General features: G+C 38.8%; 1 protein-coding gene across 1 annotated transcript in view; it reads right to left on the reverse strand.

Annotated features, from left to right (window-relative positions):
* Positions 1 to 18,279: 18,279 nt before the first annotated feature.
* APC10 (anaphase promoting complex 10) overlaps positions 18,280 to 21,850 on the reverse strand; it is a 74,661-nt gene continuing 71,090 nt past the window's right edge. The window contains exons 5-6 of the mRNA XM_089455680.1: positions 18,823 to 18,927; positions 18,280 to 18,671 (exon numbers count right to left, since the gene is read on the reverse strand). Of these exons, the coding sequence (XP_089311806.1) occupies positions 18,602 to 18,671; positions 18,823 to 18,927 (175 nt within the window). The 3' untranslated portion in view covers positions 18,280 to 18,601. The remainder of the gene's footprint in view (positions 18,672 to 18,822; positions 18,928 to 21,850) is intronic.

A 21,850-nucleotide genomic window follows, 5' to 3' on the forward strand; every position in this document is an offset into this window, starting at 1 on the left:
AAACATGGAAGATTCGTGTGTAAAGACCAGATTCAGATTATATACATTTTTTTTTCAAATTTATTCAGCACACACATTCCTGACACTCATTTCAGGAACATATCATAACATTTACATACTTTTAACTATGATCAAATAGTAATGAAATACATATGTACCGTTCACCATAAGGCGAGACTCCACTTGCTCTGTTGTTACTGGTATTCCCTTGTTACCGGTCACTTCCGTGAGTGAATGATAACGCACTTGATTCAAATGCAAAGACCCACCGGTTAACCTCCCAGCCTACTCCTTGGGTACTCCTCTTCCCCGCGGACCCCCGAGCTGCAATGGGGTTGTACAATGGAGGAAAGCACTAGCTGGTAGAGGAGAGCACACCTTGGCTCAAGAGTCCCCTCTCTAAAATCCTCTACCTCACCAAACTCACTATAGCTTCATAATCACTGCTCTTACATCATCTCATCCATCCAACAATAGGGTTCCCAAAAAGTCCTATCTCCCATGGCTTGCCCCTTCTTTTATAAGAGTCTTCATAGATGACACTTGGCATGTCATGCATAATTATATATTTTTTTATAATTCAATAGCTTGATTATTCACCTACCCATGTGACACTCTCTCATCAAGGGTCACCCAAAATTATTTACTTAACTTTTTATTTAAAACTAATATTTTCCTCACCTCAACAAGATTCATATTTCTTCTCCTGGTTGTCTCTTTATTCCCCCCTTTTATTCCTTAATTTGTGTTCATTACTTGAAGTCAATTAATGAGTCAAGATTTTATCCCCAATCTACTCCCTAATTTAACTCAGGTTATCTCTTAGATGGATATTCTTATGTTGGTTGTTGCCACATGGAGCTTCTCTACATTTCTCTAAATTTAATTTATTATTTTCATTTTAATTCACCTTCCTCTTTTCTTAATTAGGTTTAATTAGTTTAGGATTAATATTTATCCTTACAATTATGTTTGTCTTTCCCCTTTTACCTAATTAAACCACATAATCTACCTAGTATTTTCCAACATGGGAAGGGTAGAGTTTTTTTAAGGTACTCAATTTTATTTCTTCCTATGATCCTCCTTATTCCAAGTTTTATTTTTGATTTAATTACCTTGGTTTCTAATCATCATTTACCCTTGATGTAAATTTACCTAGTTTTCATTCCTTGCTTATATTTATTTATTTTTAATGATTCCAAGGGTGCCAAGTTTGGTTGTGCCCTTCAAGAACTTCCCTAAAAGTTCCAAGGGTGCCACACCTAATAGTTTATTTGTGATGCCAAGGGTGCCAAGTTGGTCGTGCCCTTCAAGAAATTCCCCTGAAGTTCCAAGGGTGCCACACCACTTGCCCTTCAAGCATTCAGTGACTACGAGGGGAAAGTATAGTGCAACGTCATAGACCACTATCATCTCTTATGTTGCATGCTATAGTGAGACTAATGGTGTCGGGGATCAAGGAATCCGCCTTGATGTGCGCCCCCCGGTAAAATCCTCATGAGCGACCCAACTTTGGGACCTGCCCTCATGGAATCGTGATCTTCAAGGCGAAGGTGTTTCAACCCTTCCAGCCCAAGTCAGGGCAGGAGTGCTAGTGGGTGAGATCAAGGACTCTGTCCCACCCCTCCCATGTAGTTCCATCCACCTGTACAACCCCATCACCCATATGTGAGTCATTCAATCAAGCAACTAATCTGTGCCTGCAACCATTAACATATCATCAGAATATAGTTAAACATATATCACATATTTCAAGATCGACTTAGATTTTCAAATATAAAATAATATGAATTTTCATCAAACCAGGTGTCATCAACTCGTCATATGCGAGTGCCTCTAATGGTTTCCTACCATACTCAATAATCATCAGTAACAAGGTTTCTCAATGTTAGTCATCGTCATAATAGAATTATTAACAATTCCTAGTCATTCACATCATTGTCCATTGTAAGCCTGAACTAAAGAAAGTAGGTAACACAGGGGACACATCCATCATGGCTATCATCATTAAACATCAATGGAAACATACATATTCATTAAGCTATCAACATCGTAACATCAATAGAAATATACCTATCCATCAAATTTATCATCATCATGTTTTTAGTAGAGAGCATACATATTCTTTACTACCCTCATCATCATAAATTCAAATAGAGACCAAACTTAACTATTTAATGTTGCAAACATCAGAATACCGATAGATAAGATACATAACCATTCATGCTATCATAATATCAATGGAAAGCATTCATAAACATCACAACCATGAATATCTCAATCGCTAATAATAGTGTCATGTGCCCGGATCTTCAACCTGAGGTCCTCAAAGAATAAAGTGTGGGAAAATTGGTCAAATGAATCAGTAGCCCCTGGATCTATTAAAATGACAAAACTCATACCATCAATATTACCTAAGGTTTCTAACACAGTGGACTGGTGTTCGACCTGGCGATTGTTCACCACTGCATGGATGCGATAAGCCTTCCCCAGATCTCCCACTGTAGTTGCATTCTTAGTTGAGTTGGTATTACCTGTCTTTTGAGAGCAATCCCTCTCGTAGTGAGAACCCCCACAAGTCCAACACCCCCTCCTAGGGACTTGGCTCCTACTACCAACTGAACTGTGATTTGGTCTAGAACTCTGTTGGAAAGAAGATTGGCGCTAAGGTGGTGTGACTTGGTGTTGTCGCATAGGCCGGTGCGGTGGTCTTTGACGAGTTTATTGCGGTACCCTCGATGCCTATATGGTGTTCTTTGATTTCTTCCTGACCACCTTTGATGATTTAGCGCAGGACCCCCTTGCAAATTTCTACGTTCCATATTGTTCCTACCTGGTACTCCTGATTCTGTGGGCCTTAATGACTTACTATGTTCACTGCTCATGATCTCCTCCTCTGCAATGATTTCCCGCTGAACTGCCTCGTGCAAGGTGCGAGGCATTAAGATTCTAACTTTGGTACGAATGTTAACATTTAATCCATACACAAATTTGTTCACCTTGAGCTTCTTTGTGTTCAAGTGAGGGGCATAACGAAGTAATTCCATGAAACGTGTCTCATACTCTGGTAGGGAGCGGCTCCCTTGTTTTAATGAATTGAATTCATTTAATTGTCTCTCGAGGAACTCTCTGACAGGTAACTTTCTCTAAATTTTTCTTCAAATAGCTCCCAAGTTACTTCTGATATATCCATCCCCAATTAGGTTAATAATGTCTTCCACCAAAGTAGTGTGTTTCCCTTTTGCTGGAATATACCCATCTTGGCCTTCATGTTTGAGGTGTAATCTCTTAGGGTAAAACACATAGCCATGTTTTCCAACCATGCCTTTGCCAATTGACCATCCGCGGAGCCCCAAAACTCTGGAAATTTTACCTTTTCCAAGTTTCGACGTACATCATTCCTTGTGGTGTTTTGGGGTGTTTCATTTTGTATGACTGGTCCTCCATGCTCCCGTTCCAAACGGTTTATTAATGCCTCAGACATGTGTTGGAATGATCTCATTAAGTTCAACACTTCTCCCGCTGGTATTTGTTCCTGTGTTGAGATGTTTTCCCCCTCATTTGGTGGGGTGGTAGGAGTAGGCTGTTGTGGTGGCGCCATGTTGTGCCCTTTATCTGCCCCACTCCTTGTACCTCTTCTAACCATGGTTCACCTGCCACAGTTTAATACGATTTTTTTTTATTAGATAAAAACCAATCAAGTAAAAATTATAACCAACGTGAGTCGTTCTATAATTTATTGTTATTGAAACATACGTAAGAATGCATTTCTAAACTTATTTGACTTAAATGAACACATAATATTCAGTTTCCTTTCTTTCTTTTTAAATTTTAAAATTAAACTGCGAGTTTAACATGGAAGCTGAGTGTTAAAATTAAAAGTTAGAATTTATCACCTACCCTATATTAATATGGAAAAGAAGAAATTTAAAATAATACAGTAATATTTTATACTTAAATTTCCTTTACCAATAAATTCCCCCTTTTTTTTCAAAGACATCAATGAAAAAGCATTTTTATAATGATTAAAAAGGAAATGATTTTCCCAAAAACTAAAATCCACTCCAAAATAATTACACCCAAAAGGATGATGAGGGTTATGAAACCTTTAAGGGGGTTACAAAATGAAAAATTTAAATGCCCCTTCCTCAAATTAATAATGGGGAAAAACTTTTAAAATGATTTTTACAAATATTTTAATATGACAAAATTTCCCTAAAAGTGAAATTTACTTTCTTCAAAATATAAATGAAAAAATTTATAGTGAAAAGAATTTACTAATGAAACTTTTACCAATCAATTTCCCAAAACTAACATATGAGAAAAATTTCTATCATATAATTAAATGAGAAAATTCTCTCTAAAGAGAACAACTTCTTTTTAAAATAATTTCACTTTCTTTCATTCACACGTCCGAGGAATTTTATTTTTTTTGGAAGGTTTTGATTTAAAACAATTTTCTATCCTTGAAGCCAAAATAAATATTTAAAAGTAGAACCTTTCTAGAGTTAATCGCTTTACTCTTCGTCCAAGAAATTTGACATCCAGGTAAGGAAGAACCTTTCCACCAAAATTTCTTCTAAATTTAATAAAAATTTAAAAATAGAGTAAGTTAATAAATTAATTTGAAAAAGATTAGACAAAGGAAAAATTAACACAAACGTCACTTCATCACTTCAGTTCAATGAATTTAAATGACAATTATGGAAATATGGAATGTAAAAACATAATCTAAGTGAAGGGCAAGGGGATTATAACAATCAATTGACAGTGATATTAAATCTACTGTTTATTCAATTTTCATTTCCATTTGTTTATATGTCGACCACAATTTGTATTTGTGGTGGTAATTTCAGACGAAACTTCTCGATTGCGACTTTCCATCATTGACCAAAGCCTATTCGCATATTTCCACAGTCCACCATGCACCGCATTATGTGGTTGGAGTCGTATAAAGAATTTGGAAATAACCTTCCGATATGTTTCAGTTGTAATATTTATACTGTACTAACTAATTTTTTTATTTTTATTTTTAAAACATGCCGGAAATTTCAATTGCGCTGCAGTACATTTTGAAAAGAGATGTGATGTATGCATCATCACGAATCCATGATCTCGATTGCAACTCAATTGTGAATATTGGGAATATATATATATATATATATGAAAGTTGAGAGTTGAAAATTAAACAATGAATTAATTAATTTCATTCATATTCATTAGATTTCAAAATATATATATATCTATATATATTTTGTTTTACAATCAAAATAAATCCAACGTCAATTAAAAGTATGAATATGAAAATTTCCACTCTACTCATAGAAAACCACTCTCCAAAGCCACCGTCGGTACATTCTTATTTCTTAATTTTAACTGTGATGAGTTAAATTACATTATAGTGTATAAGATTTGTGAAATTGGAGTGACTTTACCAACGAGAATATTTGATAACTTGTCATGGTGTCGTGCAATATTTTAACTTTGTTGGGGGCAGTAATAGGCCTTTGGTAAGTGTGCCCAGGGTGACATAAAACTAATTGCTCTTAATATAAATATATATAAACATAAATATATATAAAAACTCAACTCAACTTCAAAATTTATTTCTTTGTTCTGTGAGATTTTAAACCATTAAAGAAATCAGTGAAATTCAAAATTAGCTGCCATTTATCTTTATTTTACCTTTATTTCGTGTTTACAGGTCACTGTGTTTTACCATTCCAGCCATGCAAATCTGTGTCATAAACTCTAAACCATGAATTTATACCAACTCTAATTGTTGTATTTACTCGCTAATGGCTACTTATTACTGCTGCCTATTATAGAATTTTTATAGCTCTCCTAATTTAATTAAGGACAAAGAGTTCTGTAAGATTTAAACTTAAATACGCAATTCTGAGAATTCAGTGATATCTCAATAATTTAAAATAATTACAGTACACAATATGGTTTGCATTGATTGAAGATTTTATTGTTTTCAAGTAAACGTTCTCACAGCTTTAGCGGGGCGACACCCATTTTCCCTAAAATGATAAGTTGAAAAATGGAAGAGGGCGAAATGGAGAAGGGAAGTCTATCGTCGTGTGATGGAGAAGATTGGAAGAAATGGTTGGAGGAGCACAAAGGAGATCGTTACAAGTGCCAACAATAAATCAATGCTTTTAAATACGCATGCTTCATTAAGAAACCTTCTCATCCATCTGAGTCAGATCCCAAGCCAAGCCAAGCTATTAGCTATTTTGTTTCTATATGTAACACGAGATTTCATGTAAATCTCCCTTGAGCTTAACTTGTTTTAATATTTCTCTTTTTAGTTGATGTGATTTCATGTTATGAGATCTATTTTTTCCTTGGAAACTGAAAAATTGGTTGAAGATACATTGTGTTGTGGGCATGAGTACTTAGGGCTGACCATTATATATAGTACCTGCACAAAACCGCCACAATAATTTCGAGGAATTATGGTTTCAGAGCTATGTCGACTGCAGATTTGGCATTAGGGTTTACTAATTTTTATTTTTTTTAAATGTTGTGGAGAATTTTTTATTTTTTATTTTTTTTCTGAGCTCAGTGATTTAATAGCGAGCGGCAGCAGGAGCACTACCCAACATTTATTTACGAATATTTATTTAGGCTAGTATTTGGGGAATTGGGCCAAATTTTTGTGTGAGTAGTATTTTTATTTTTTTATTTTTAACCAAAATTTGCCACATCGAGTTAATTCAAACTTATACACATTGAAAATTAACATTAGCATAGGTTTCATTTCATCATAGTCCTAAAAGAGAGTTGTGTTCTTCTTATAAGATGGCCATGGAAACTATGAGAACCAACGCTAGTACTATAAACAATGGATTGTTAAACTCGTAGAAGAAACATGGAACTTTTTTTGAAGCAAAGTTTATTTCTTTATGGAATGCAAACACAGAACATTGTGGAGATGCTTATCTAGAAGCTACATATAATAATATTGATGGTAGATTGCTCATGTAGTAAAAGTATATAAAGGATCTATTTCATGTTAGTCTTTGGATTCGATGCTGCAAAAATGATCACGAAAATTTTTGGGTAGCTCATGTAGAAGATATTTTAACAAAACTAGTCATGCATGCATGGGCTCATAGGTCTCAAGGGTTCAACATGGCTCTGATACCAAGTGTAAAGACCAGATTTAGACTATATACATTTTTTTTCAAATTTATTCAGCACACACATTCCTGACACTCATTTCAGGAACATATCATAACATTTACATACTTTTAACTATGATCAAATAGTAATGAAATACATATGTGTCGTTCACCAGAAGGCGAGACTCTGCTTGCTCTGCTGTTACTGGTATTCCCTTGTTGCCGGTCACCTCCATGAGTGAATGATAACGCACTTGATCTGAATGCAAAGACCCACCGGTTAACCTCCCAGCCTACTCCTTGGGTACTCTTCTTCCCCGCGGACCCCCAAGCTTCAATGGGGTCGTACAACGGAGGAAAGCACTAGCTGGTAGAAGAGAGCACACCTTGACTCAAGAGTCCCCTCTCTAAATCCTCTACCTCACCAAACTCACTATAGCTTCATAATCACTGCTTTGACATCATCTCATCCATCCAACAATAGGGTTCCCAAAAAGTCCTCTCTCCCATAGCTTGCCCCTTCTTTTATAAGAGTCCTCATAAATGACACTTGGCATGTCATGCATAATTATATTTTTTTTATAATTCAATAGCTTGATTATTCACCTACCCATGTATCACTCTCTCATCAAGGGTAACCTAAAATTATTTACTTAACTTTTTATTTAAAACTAATATTTTCCTCACCTCAACAAGATTCCTATTTCTTCTCCTAGCTGTCTCTTTATTCCCCCCTTTTATTCATTAATTTGTGTTCATTACTTGAAGTCAATTAATGAGTCAAGGTTTTATCCCCAATCTACTCCCTATTTAACTCAGGTTATCTCTTAGATGGATATTCTTATGTTGGTTGTTGCCACATGGAGCTTCTTTACATTTCTTAATTTAATTTATTATTCTCATTTTAATTCACCTTCATCTTTTCTTAATTAGGTTTAATTAGTTTAGGATTAATCTTTATCCTTACAATTATGTTCGTCTTTCCCCTTTTACCTAATTAAACCACATAGTCTACCTAGTATTTTCCAACATGGGAAGGGTAGAGTTTTTTAAAGGTACTCTATTTTATTTCTTCCTATGATCCTCCTTATTCCAAGTTTTATTTTTGATTTAATTACTTTGGTTTCTAATCATCATTTACCCTTGATGTAAATTTACCTAGTTTTCATTCCTTGCTTATATTTATTTATTATTATTTATTTTTAATGATTCCAAACGTGCCAAGTTTGGTTGTGCCCTTCAAGAACTTCCCTAGAAGTTCCAAGGGTGCCACACCTAATAGTTTATTTGTGATGCCAAGGGTGCCAAGTTGGTCGTGTCCTTCAAGAAATTCCCCTGAAGTTCTAAGGGTGCCACACCACTTGCCCTTCAAGCGTTCAGTGACTACGAGGGGAAAGTATAGTGCAACGTCATAAACCACTATCATCTCTTATGTTGCCTGCTATAGTGAGACTAATGGTGTCGGGGATTAAGGAATTCGCCTTGATGCGCGCCCCCCAGTAAAATCCTCATGAACGACCCAACTTTCGGACCTGCCCTCATGGCATCGTGATCTTCAAGGCAAAGGTGTTTCAACCCTTCCAGCCCAAGTCAGGGCGGGAGTGCTAGTGGGTGAGCTCAGGGACTCCCACCCCTCCCAGGTAGTTCCATCCACCTGTACAACCCCATCACCCATATATAAGTCATTTGGTCAAGCAACTAATCTGTGCCTACAACCATTAACATATCATCAGAATATAGTTAAACATATATGACAGATTTCAAGATCGACTTAGACTTTCAAAGATAAAATAATATGAATTTTCATCAAACCAGGTGTCATCAACTCGTCATATGCGAGTGCCTCTGATTGTTTCCTGCCATACTCAATAATCATCAGTAACAAGGTTTCTCAATGTTCGACATTGTCATAATAGCATCATTAACAATTCCTAGTCATTCACATCATTGTCCATTGTAAGTCTGAACTAAAGAAAGGAGGTAACACAAGGGACACATCCATCATGGCTATCATCATTAAACATCAATGGAAACATACATATTCATTAAGCTATCAACATCGTAACATCAATAGAAATATACCTATCCATCAAATTCATCATCATCATGCTTTTAGTAGAGAGCATACATATTCTTTACTACCCTCATCATCTTAAATTCAAATAGAGACCAAACTTAACTATTTAATGTTCCAAACATCAGAATACCGATAGATAAGATACATAACCATTCATGCTATCATAATATCAATGGAAAGCATTCATAAACATCACAACCATGAATATCTCAATCGCTAATAATAGTGTCATGTGCCCGGATCCTCAACCTGAGGTCCTCAAAGAATAAAGTGTGGGCCTTATGGCTAACTAAATTTTTGTGTCATATCACTGTCAGTCAACTAGAGCGGGCACTACATCGTGGAAAAAGCCTATGCCCCAATCAGGAAACAAAATGTATCAATTCCAACAAAGATTGAAACTCATAAAAAAACAAAATCAAAAACTACAACAAAGAGATCTTTGGTAATATATTTAAAGATAAAAAAGATCTGGAACAAAGAATGGAAACGCTCCAACAAAAAATCATCAGCAATGGAATCAATGATCAAATGAAGCAAGAAGAACTAAGCCTCCAAAAGAAATGGGAAGAAAGAGTCTCACAGGAGGAAAAATTATGGCAACAAAAATCTTACATCAATTGGCTTAAATGTGGAGAATGCAATTCTTCCTTCTTTCATCACTCAATGATACAACATAGGAGACACAATAGAATCCTTGGCCTTAGAATCACTGATGGGAGTATGATCCACAACCATGAGGATATTACAAATGATCTAAATGATTACTTCAATGATATTCTTGAAGAGCCTAACGTTGATAGAGTCAGAGCAATAAGAGAAATTACAAACAACATACATGTAATCCTCAATCAGGATCACAACAGAATGCTCCTGAGGAAAATAACGATGCAAGAAGTAGAGGAAGCAATCATGACCATGCCAAATGGGAAAGCCCCTGGACCAAATGGCTTCACAACTGAATTCTATAAAGCTTGTTGGCCCCTCATAAAAGAGGAGGTTCATGCTCTGGTGGAAGAATCCAGAGTCAACAAATATGTTCTAAGATCCCTAAATGCCACTTTCCTTACTCTCATTCCCAAGGAGGAAGGTGTTGACTCTCCGGATAGGTTTCGACCTATTTCCCTTTGTAATGTGATCTATAAAATCATCTCAAAGGTCCTTGCCAACAGGATCAAGACAGTCCTGCCACTCCTAATATCCTCAAACCAGTCGGGTTATGTGGAAGGCAGACAAATATTGGACAGCATAATCCTCTCCCATGAACTGATTCACTCACTAAAAGTTAAAAAAAAATGGGCATGATTATGCAGCTCGACATGTCAAAAGCTTTTGACAAAATAAGTTGGGACTATATGAAAGGAGTACTAGAAGCTTTTGGCTTCAATAAGGATTGCATAAAATGGATTATGGCAATGGTCTCGGGAGCTTTCTTCTCTATTCTTCTCAATGGCTCCCCATCAAAGCCTTTCTGCCCCTCTAGAGGCATAAGATGGAGATATCCCCTATCACCTTTCCTCTTCGTTATAATGGTAGAAGGACTAAGCAGATCCATCAAGGCAGAAAATATAAACAACTCCCTGATAGGCCTCAAGCTTCATGACAATGCCCCTCCCTCCACCCATCAACAATTCGTAGATGACACCCTATTAATGGGCATTTTTACTGTTAAGGAATCAAATTCTTTCAAAGAAATTCTCACAGGGTTTTCGGAAGCCTCAGAAACCTCCAAACCTCGTGGCATTGGTTAGAAAACCCACATTCACCCTAGGGTCGTATCTGGAAAGCAAAATATGTGCCAAATCACTCAATTGAGGATCTCATCAAGCTCAACGGGGAAATCAAAGGATCGTCAAGTTGGAATCAAGCATGGGAAAACAAGGTTGGCATCCAAAAGCACATCTTTTGGGAGACTAGAAACGGAGAAAGGGCTCTTTACTGGGACGATGCATGGCACCAAATGCTAGACCTAAACAGGTAACAGTTTACCCAACCTCGCAGCACAATGAAAGAAAAAGGAAAACACAGAGTGGCTCGTTACTAGAGGCCTAAAAATGCAAAGAAAAAATGGCGAGAATGGTTGGATGACAGAGATTGGGAACCTTTGCCCAATGGTTTTGACTGGAGATCATTCACTGGCGCAATTCAATCAAGACAAATTCAACATGACAAAGGGGAGGACAAGATCAGATGGGGGGAAAATGTTGCATGCCACTTCAACCCCAAGGAAGCTTATAGCTATATGGCAAACCATGATCAAATTCAACCAGAGAAAAAATGGAAAACTCTGTGGGGAAGAAAACAGTGGCCCAAAATCACACTCTTTCTATGGCTAACAATGCAGAAGAAGATCTTAACCTGGGACAATTTAAGCAAAAGAGGCTTCAATGGACCCTCGAGATGCACTCTTCGTGAAAAGAGCGAAGAAACTACAAACCGCCTTTTGAATGAATATGAATACTCAAACAATTTATGGGAGTGGGCGGAAATGATTTTCATAGCTTCTAACAGGGACAAAACTTCCATCCTAAAAATTATTGAGAATTGGAGAACCTCATTCTCCTCAAATCCGATGGTTGACAGAGCCTGGGATATCATCCCGGGCATAATTTGTTGAGCGTTGTGGAAAGAACAAAATGCCAAAATTTTCAGAGAAGGAAAAAGGCCAGAAGAGAATATTCTTACCTTCATTAAACATACAATTCAAGAAACGGTAGCCATATCCAATTTTTCGATCTCCAGTGATCCTCTTTGCCTTGTTGATAAACGGATCCTTAACCTCCTCGACATAAATTCCCCCTCTCAGAGTAACATAACTATTGCGACAACTAGACAAGAAGCTCCCTGTCACTGGCACCCTCCAGATATAGAAATCCTAAACTGAACTACGATGGAGCTGCCAAGGGAAATCTGGGGGCACAGGTTTTGGAGGTGTATTTAGAAACTCACAATGGAAGATAATTTGGTTATACACAGGCAATTTGGGTACATCCACCAACAATGCAACCGAACTCCAAGCTCTGGAGCATGGTCTGGAAATTGCAAAAACCTATAAGTTTTGGCCGCTCATTGTGGAAGGAGACTCCATGCTTGCCACCCAAGCTTGCAGAAAGCTTCAGCAAGGAACGATGGTCACCAAAGTTTCGGACAACTGGCAACTCAACAAAATCCTAAACCGAATCAAACGGTACGTTGGCAAGGTAAGTGGGCTCCATTTCCAAGCCGTAAGAAGGAAGGCAAACAACTTGGTGGACAGACTGGCTAATGAAGGCACAATTAGCACCCTAAGAATTTTATCCCTTGCATGGAGGAACCTAGAGGAGGGTCAACTCAGACGAGACTGTGAAACAATAAATGGGACTGATAACTGGATCGTAGGTCCTTCTCATTACTGAGATCAACTGTCGCACTCATGTTCAAGACCGATACACTTCCTACATCACTTCATTATGAGCTCCTCAAACTACAGCGACACCAATTCTACACATGAAATTAGCATGAACCTATTTACTGCATCCCCTCAAAGTCATCGCCATTCAGGCCCTTCGACCAATAACGGCACGTTCTCCCTCATAACGATGATGTACCTCCTTCTGGAAGAATTCAATGGCCCTCCCAGGCCATCCCACGCCTCCTTGATTGCCCAGTCCTATGAATACCCCATCTCGGTAGCTCCTCCCTACTACTCTTTCTGCCCCAGCGTTACTGCTCTCGATACCTATGTCCAAAACTCCCCCCTTGAATCCCCTTTCTTCCTCAGCATGGCCTCTCGAAGCAGCTCTGACCCTACTCCCCGGCACAGTCGCGGAAGCGACTAAAACACTTCCAGGTGGGACAATACAAGAAGGCAGCCTAACACCAGGGCAGAGGCCTCCACGAGGCGTGTTGCTCTTAAATATGTTGTCTCAGTCGATCCTGAAACCTAGGAGCAAATCTATAACCTGGAAATTCAAGCGCGCAAAATTAGACGCAGAGTGACCTCGCAAGTTGTTGATGCAGAATTTGAATGGATTCCCGACCCGGGCCTTACCCGGGCCAGGAAAAATATATACAGCCACACAATTGAACTTTCATGGCAGCTCAAGGCAATTCTCGGGTTGTGTCTTCAGCAACACACAGAAAACACAAAAGCAATGGAGGAGAAGATTGATATGTTGAGTGACAAAATCATGGTGTATGTGGAATCTGTCCACCTTCACCACTTCGTCACTCGAGGCTCGCCTCACTACGCACTGCTCAAGTAGCACATGGCCAGTGAAGGGGGTTCTCCAAGTATTAAGAAAGAAATTGAAAGCGCCTCTTCAAGTCACCAGGCAGCAACAGATGCTCAGGAAGGAAGCACGCAGGAGAAGCCCATGAGCCTGGACGAAGAACCCATGGAGGTTACTGTTTAATGATATTTTGTCTACTATCTCTTCCAAGTTTCTAGAATCTTCCTTTTTTCAACAGCATACCTGACAACAAAGCCATTCTCGGTGCTCTGTTTTTTCAAACTTCTCTCTGTTCTCGCCCCAATGGATCGAGGGGCTTTTTAGGATTTCTCTGCAACTCTCCTTCTTCAAACTACTTATCTATATTCTCAGCTCAGGAGAAGTCTTTTTGTTTACTGTTGTAAAAGCAAAATCAGAAAATCCACTCAGCTCAGAACAAAAAGTTTTTTTGTAAACCACTGTAATAGATACTTCAACAAAGGCAAGAAATGTTTGCTTTGTAAAATTTGTGAAAAGAGCGATTTGCTCTGGTGCTTGAGCATCCAGCTCGCACCACCCAACTCTGAATGTAAATACCATATTTCGAATTAATAGACATTATCTTATTTACAAATAAATAAAAAATATATCAACCTAGTCCACAGATCTCTTCGTATTGTAGCTAACAATTGTCTCTAGCTCCAATGAGATTCACTATGTCTATATAGTCATCCCTAATTCTTGTAAGGAGGATAATACAAATAGATTCTAAACCTAGTTTGTTTTCCCTCCACTTTTGCAGATTGTATAATCCTTGAAGCTCTCATCATCCTTTTGCATCATCTTGAAAAATTATTCCCAAAGATCCCAAACTTTACAGTAATCTAGGTATTTTCTTCAAGAATGTTTGTTTCATCTCCTCCCATATTTGAATGGTGTTTCCTCATATACCCATGAACCAACCTAGTGCTACTTACTTCAGTTCGATTTAATTGTGATAATGAGCCTAGTTGTGCAATTAATTAGTATTTGTAATTTGCTAGGAATTAAGTGTTGGGTGTTAAGTTTGCAGGAAAAACTAATAAATAATCCCTTAAATTCGCTATAAAAAACAAAAAAACACCAAAAAGTGTAGGGCACTAGTTGTGGATTATTAAAACACCAACAAAAAAACATTGTTGTGCTAAAACAAGGCTTCAAAGACCATAGTTTCAAACATAAAGTATCCCTAGGAAATGAAACGTTGGGCCAAACAAAGGAGAAATGAGGAGTGCATTTCCCTAAAAAAGAACAAACCTACAAAAAACCCCTTTAAATCCACTAAAAATATTAGGGTTGTCAAACGCAGGCATTGGTGAAAGAGAGAGTAAAGACCAAAAAAAATTGTTGTTCTCCCAATACAAGCATTCCAAACTGCTAGATATGACCATTGTTTTAAAAAACGGCCAAGTCAACTCCGACTCGGCCAAGTCAGACCGAGCCAATGCCTGGTCGAGTCGGCTCGGTCGCCGAAACAAAACAGTTGGACGGATATTACTGAGCCAATCATTGACTCGGTCGACTCGGTGACAACTCGGCCGGCTCGGTAACAACTCAACCAGCTCGGTAATGACTCGGGCGGCTCAGTAACAACTCAGCCGGTTGGGCTCTTTGACAAAAATCCTGAAACACATTTGTCAAAAGTTGTTTCGCCTCCTACATATCAATGGTTGGGTTGTTGTTTATTGCATATTTATAGCCCTAAAGTAATCTATCACTGTGAGAAAGTTTTGAAAATTACAAGGCCAAAGTATGGTTATCCTAGTGTGTTAAAATTGGCAACTAGGGCCAAACTCCATGTGGGTCATCTTATTAATGGCAACTGATATTTTTCTTGGATCCCTCAATTGAGAGGTGTAGGATTGATCTAAAGATCATCCAATTCTAATAAGTATTCATGGAGATATGAATTTATTAGTGTTATGGGACAATTCGTCAAGGTCGGCCAACAACCAAATAAACCCCACTTGAGCTCAACGTTTTAGTATAAATAGAGGTGGTCTTCAAGTCATTTCAACACACTTTGGATCTCTTCCTCTCTACTTGTCTTTGGGTTTTAGTAGGAGAGATCCAAGGGATAACGCTGCCCTAATCTAGAGGGAATGCCCTAGGCTCTACGTTGCCCTAATGAAGAAGCCCTAAATGCAGGAAGAAAGGGAGATCTAGCATAGTGAAGAAAGCCCTAATGCTGCCCTATGAAGAAGCAGTAATACGCAGCCATGGAGGGTCTAAGAAGAGACCCTATCCGTTGTCCTAAAAGGCACCTATATGCAGCCCTAAGGAGAGAGACCTATACGATGTTCAAAAGAGCCCTAGCCGCAGTTCTGTTCGTGCCCTAGTCACAGTCCATATACGCCCTAACTGCTGGCCTTATTCCGCACTAGATGTTGCCCTTTATCTGCAATTTAAGAAGATTCTTATACGTTGGAAATAGGAGGCCTCATCTCCCTAGACGCAGTCCTCTAATATGCAATCTCAAGAAGCCTCTATGCCGCCCTAACCGCAGTCCTCAAGGTGATGTAATCCGCAGTCAATAAGGGTTCTATGCAGCGAGAGGAGGATTCCTATTTGCTGGAAAGAGGAGCCCTTAACACAGTCAAAAAGAAGACTATTCAAGCATGCCCCAGTCGCAACCATGGAGGAATCTTACCACAGCTAAAAGATGCCTAATCTGACCTCAGATTTGGACAGCAACAGTGTCAAGCTTCAGGAAGATGAGGAAGGTCTGGAGTTTTTCCAACAAGGCAACATATATTAGGACTGTGTTGATAATAGTACAGTCACTTGGATGGAGAAAAGGGTGTGAACTTGACGAAGGTTATGAAGAGTAAATTCTATGAGAGAAATCGCTATGTTGAAGACCTTGGTTGGAAACCTTTGGAGCAACAAAGAGGATTGTTAGAGGACAAATTAATATAGGCCTATGTTCAGTGACATTGGTGGAACTTCGTCATCAATAGAAGGGACAGCAAACTAACATTGGGACAACTATATGGTACAACAGCATGCAAGGGACAACAAACTAACATTGGGACTGTTGTATGGTACAGCAACATGCAAGGGACAACAAACTAACATTGGGACAGTTTTATGGTGCAGCAGCATGCAAGGGATAGCAAACTAACATTGGGACAGTTGTATGGTACTTAGCAGCAAGTACACCAAGCATGCAATGGTACAGCGAGCAAGCAATTGGACAATAAACATGGACAACATGGTTCAACCATGACACATGGGACAGCAACACAACATTAGGTGCAGCAGTCATGAGGTCCAACATTGTGATGATGGGTGCAGCATGGTGCAGCACGGTGAGATGCAACATGATGACGAGATGCAGCACGATGATAGGTGAAGGAGTCACCTTGGAGAATCAGTTGAGGCAGCATGTCTTCAACTGATCTCATGTATCATCTTCTTAAAGATGATCTATGCTTTGATCTAGATAAGTCAAAGTGTTGACTTGAAGAAGAATTGATCAAGGGTTTCCCCACATTGAGGTTTGTCCCTGGGTAGCGCCACATCTTGTGTCCTCTTGTCTTGGCTTGTCTTCTGCGATTTATATTTATGTTCTATCTACAATTTACTTTAATGCTGATGTGATTGCTAATCTGGAAACGATATTGAGCTAACTGTGAAAATTGAAATAAATTGCTCAAGCATAGAACATACCTAAAATTAACATAGTGGCATGAATTAGAAAACTAAAACAATGCATTGAGTCATACAATGTTTTTAAAAAGGCAAACGTTCTGGCAATGGACTAATAAATACATATTTACCACTGGTTGTTCTGGAGCTTGACCAGAATTAAATCAAGGGCTTTGAGACTTCATTAAGGGCAGAGAATTGGTATTATTGTTGTAGTCTAGTGATTGTCCTTAGGCTGAGAACAAATCCTGGCATTGGTGGCTAAGTATGAACTTTGTATTGAACAGTGCACTCGGTGCCATTTTGATATAATGGATATATTCATGAGCCTACTTTGATCATATGTTGTCTTCTCTCTATATTCTAAAGCTTTGTGTTTGGAAACATGAATGAAAATCTTTAATATTAAGTTTTTATAGAAAAATAAATATTTAATGTATTTTTTACAACGATCGAGTCATTGAAATCAAACCGGCCGAGTCAATACCGAGTCGGAGTCGGAGTCGGAGTCGACCCTCGGCCGTTTCCGAGTCGGAGTCGGAGTTTTAAAACATTGGATATTACCAAGGAAGTACAAAGGTTTAAAAGCAAATGTGAAGAACTTCCCATTACTTTTTGATGAGTGACAGACATGAAACAACCTTAAAACATCGCAAGATAGAGAAGGAAGAGTCCAAAGTAGCTCTCATACCATGTTGGGATGATAAAGAGATTGTTGATCTATAATAAACACTTCTGCAAACCCTAATCCAGCATAAACCTTGAACAGAGATATCACATAAAGAAAAGTAAACCCGTGAACAAGAAGAGATATGGTGGCTTTAGTGAAAAGAGCCAATCATTAATAAATCCATGATTGTATAAAAGACTCATAAGCTGTGTATTTATACATAACTTATCAACTGGGGTGCCTTCCCCACTAAGGGGTTATGTGCCCACATAAATGGCTAGATTCATCTTAGACACCTTGAATATTATAAAATAATGTCGACTAGGATAAAATAACAAGGAAGCTTTATGTCGTAACCACAAGTAAAGTTTACCGCCATTTCAACAAGTAAATGCACAACATTCTTGAATGATGTGATGTATTTTTAAGGACCTGTAGCCGGTTAATGTAAAATTATTTTTACAAAGTGAAACTTCAATTCACTGTCCTGGAAGAACAATAGAGCTTAACAGCATGTATAAAGAAAACTTGAAATGATTAAGGGCTATAACTTTCCAGAATAAGCTACCTAAACCAAGTTTGCAAATCATGTGTTAAACTGCGCCACAGAAAAAGGCTTCGCGAGGCCATATACAGCTATGGCATTTTATACAGAAGTAATTTTCCACATTATGCATGGGAAATACACCAGTAAAATATTCAATTGCTTCTTCGAACAACAAATTGTATGTCATATTTTTTTAAATACCTAGAACATGTAGGATATGTTACAAAAACCCATTTAATTCAGTCATATCCATGCTTATTAAGCAGCAAGTGAGCTTTCAAACATGTCATCTTGCTATCTAAGGGTTGAGAACATTGTAAACTCAAGTGAAGTATACTGGAATTCCTGGAGCGGCACTGGATTTCTGTTTCAGCACAACACAGCCACGTTACGAGAATGCAACTCTCTAGGATGTAGCCACTGAATAAACTAATTTCCATTATACTGCACCAGAATAAATCACATGTGACACTGAATCAATTTGTGAAAAACAGTAGACAGCAACCAATACTTACGGATACGGTCCATAAACCTTTATTTGACGGATATGGGTATCTCTTCCATTTTGATGATTAGATAAGACAGCAAGCTGCAACATAAATGTTTGTACAAATACTTCCCTGCCAAGGATTTAGAGGACAAAAGAAGTTTTGTGAGCCTAAAAGAAAAGAATTATTCAATATAGCAATCAGCTGGTTCATCAAACAACCAGTTCATTGAAGATAGAAAAACCATTTCAAAACATTTACTGGATAAGAACAGTGCCAGCAGAATATTGGAACAAATTCAGTCAATTGAGACAGATGTAGAGACAAATTTAGATGGGAGGTTGGAGGAGGACAAAGAAACTCTTGATTTTTCCACAGACGCCTTGGATGAGAAGGGCATATTCATCCCAGGAGGAGTTCAAAGGATAAAAAGCGAGGTCCGACCATGCACTAGGTGCTGAGGCTTCTCATTAATTGAGGTCTGTCGTTCTTCAACAGAAAATTTTAAGAGAAGTGGATAGGATATTTGCTCAATCCCATCAATTAGTATCTAACACGACTATTAATAGGCTTTGTCAACCCTTATCAAAGGCGGAGATCTCCTCGTTGGCTTAGGTAAGAGGGGGCGATTTTCTTGGTATTTGCGCTCCGACAATTAAAGGGCTCACTCATAAGGCTTTTACTATCCTTGATGTGGCATTGATGGATCCTCTCAAGCTTACCTAGGTTTTGGTCAAGCAAGTCAATTTGCTCCAATTCAGTCTTTACTTTCATCTAAGAAAGCCTTGATGTGTGGTAAGGCATTCCATGTGGCAATCCATCTAAGGTATTGATCAAGTCTCGGGAGGTGGTGCTTACACAAAGGGAAAAATATTTGGGAATCTTGTTTCTTGGTCAGTTCTCTAGTATTAATCCCTCTAGCTAAGAAACCAGATTCGTCCAAAACCCCTGGCGTGTCCCCAATCCCACAAATCGGACACGATTCGCTGGGACACGTGTCCCTTCAGCATGTCCGACTTGTCTTGGAGGGAGGGATTCGAGGGACACGTGAATCCCGACAGCATTTCCTACTTGTCCCGATTTTGGGACACATGTCCCCTAAAAAAGTGTGTCGCGCGACCCTTAAAGCCGGATTTGGGTTCTGTTAAAATTGGCAACTAGGGCCAAACTCCATGTGGGTCATCTTATTAATGGCAGCTGATATTTTTCTTGGATCCCTCTCATCGAGAGGTGTAGGATTGATCTAAGATCATCTGATTCCGATAAGTATTCATGCCACATGGAGATATGAATTTATTTGTGTTATGGGACAATTCATCAAGGTCGGCCAGCAACCAAATAAACCCCACTTGTGCTCAACGTTTTAGTATAAATAAGGGAGGACTTCAAGTCATTTAGACACTCATCCTCTTGGTGATCTCTTCCTCTCCTCTTGTCTTTGCGTTTTGGTGGGAGGAGAGACATAAAGAGGATACGCTGCACTAGAGGATGCCCTATCCTATATGTTGTCATGAAGGAGACCTCTACGCTGCCCTAATGAAGATCAAGCTTCAGCCATGGAGAGATCTATACGCTGGACATCTAGACGCAGGCCCTATAGACGCAGTCAAGGAGGATCCTTATACGTTGCATAAAGGAGGCCTTAATAAGCCCTAGCCACAATTGGAAGGAGCCCTACTGCAGGCCCTATTACGCAGCAAAAGAACGTCTAAATACAGCCTTATATCCGCAGTTGAAGGAGGCTTCTATACGCTGCACAAAGGAGGACTTAACGTTGTCAAAAGAGACCTCATCTATCCACTGTTGAGGAGCCCTAATCCGCAATCCTGAAGGAGACTTATACGCAGTCAAGGGAGGACCTATATGCTGCCTGAAGAAGCTCCTCCTAAACGCTGTTAAGGAAAGGTATTAGACACAATTTAGGATGATGCCCTAGCCACTGTTATGAGCAGCCCTTATTCCGCAGCAAGAAGACCTCATACGCAGCTCTAAGAGACCTGTTACAGTCATCTAAGCAGCTGTCATAATGCCACATTGTTGTAGGTGACAGCGTGGCCTGTTTAGGGACTGTTTGGGCAAGTTAATGTTATTCTTGAGGGGCAGTAGAATCCGCAATAAGGAGGAACTAGCGGTTGTTGTTTTAGAGTTGTTTGGATCCCTAAGCTACAACCAAGAAGTGCCCTAACCAGTCATCATGACAACATCATAGACTGTGTCATAGAAGTGTGATGACAGTGCAGTGATGAGGCAGTTCATGAGGACAATTTATAAGGTTGTCATTACAATGAAGAAAACTGTCCTTGCGTATATTCAGATTGAGTCAATCTTGTTAAACTCAATAATCATAGGCTTAACTTGCTGCTGGGCTAGGCCGTAGGCCATAGCCAACTGCAAAGGTTGATCTAAGGATCGCTCAAGTGGTAGAGCCTCACTTTGAAGACTTGCATTCTTGATTGTATGGAGGAAGAGCACTAAATGTTGATGACCTATTTCATAAAGCAGTGACAGCTAGTGCCGCAGCATGATGTGTGGAGCATGATGATTAAGAGCAGCAAGTTGAGTACAACGTGATGAGGTACAGCTCAGCAGTGGAGCAGCATGGTGCAGCTCAGGAACATGGTATGATGTTGTAGCATGGTGCAGCATGGTGAGGTGCAGCACATGGACGAGATGCAGCACAATGATAGGTGGAGTCATCTTGGAGAATCAGTTGAAGCAGCATGTCTTCAACTGATCTCATGTAGAGATGATCGATTCTCTTATCTAGAAAGTCGAAGTGTTGACTTCTGTTGTAAATGTTCTCTCTCTCTCTCTCTACTGAACTATTGAAGAACATATAAGAAGAAGTGATCAAGGGTTTCCCCACATTGGGGTTTGTCCCTGGCTAGCGCCACATCTTGCGTCCTCTTGTCTTGGCATGTCTTCTGCGATTTATGTTTATGTTCTATCTGCAATTTACTTTAATGTTGATGTGATTGCTAATATGGAAAAGATATTGAGCTAGCTATGAAAATTGAAATAAATTGCTCTAAGCATAAAACATACCTAAACTTAA

The sequence above is a fragment of the Pinus tabuliformis genome, chromosome 7, assembly GCF_031772625.1.
Source record: "Pinus tabuliformis cultivar Carrire ecotype Pingquan chromosome 7, CPIR1, whole genome shotgun sequence".
In the NCBI taxonomy this organism is placed as follows: domain Eukaryota; kingdom Viridiplantae; phylum Streptophyta; class Pinopsida; order Pinales; family Pinaceae; genus Pinus; species Pinus tabuliformis.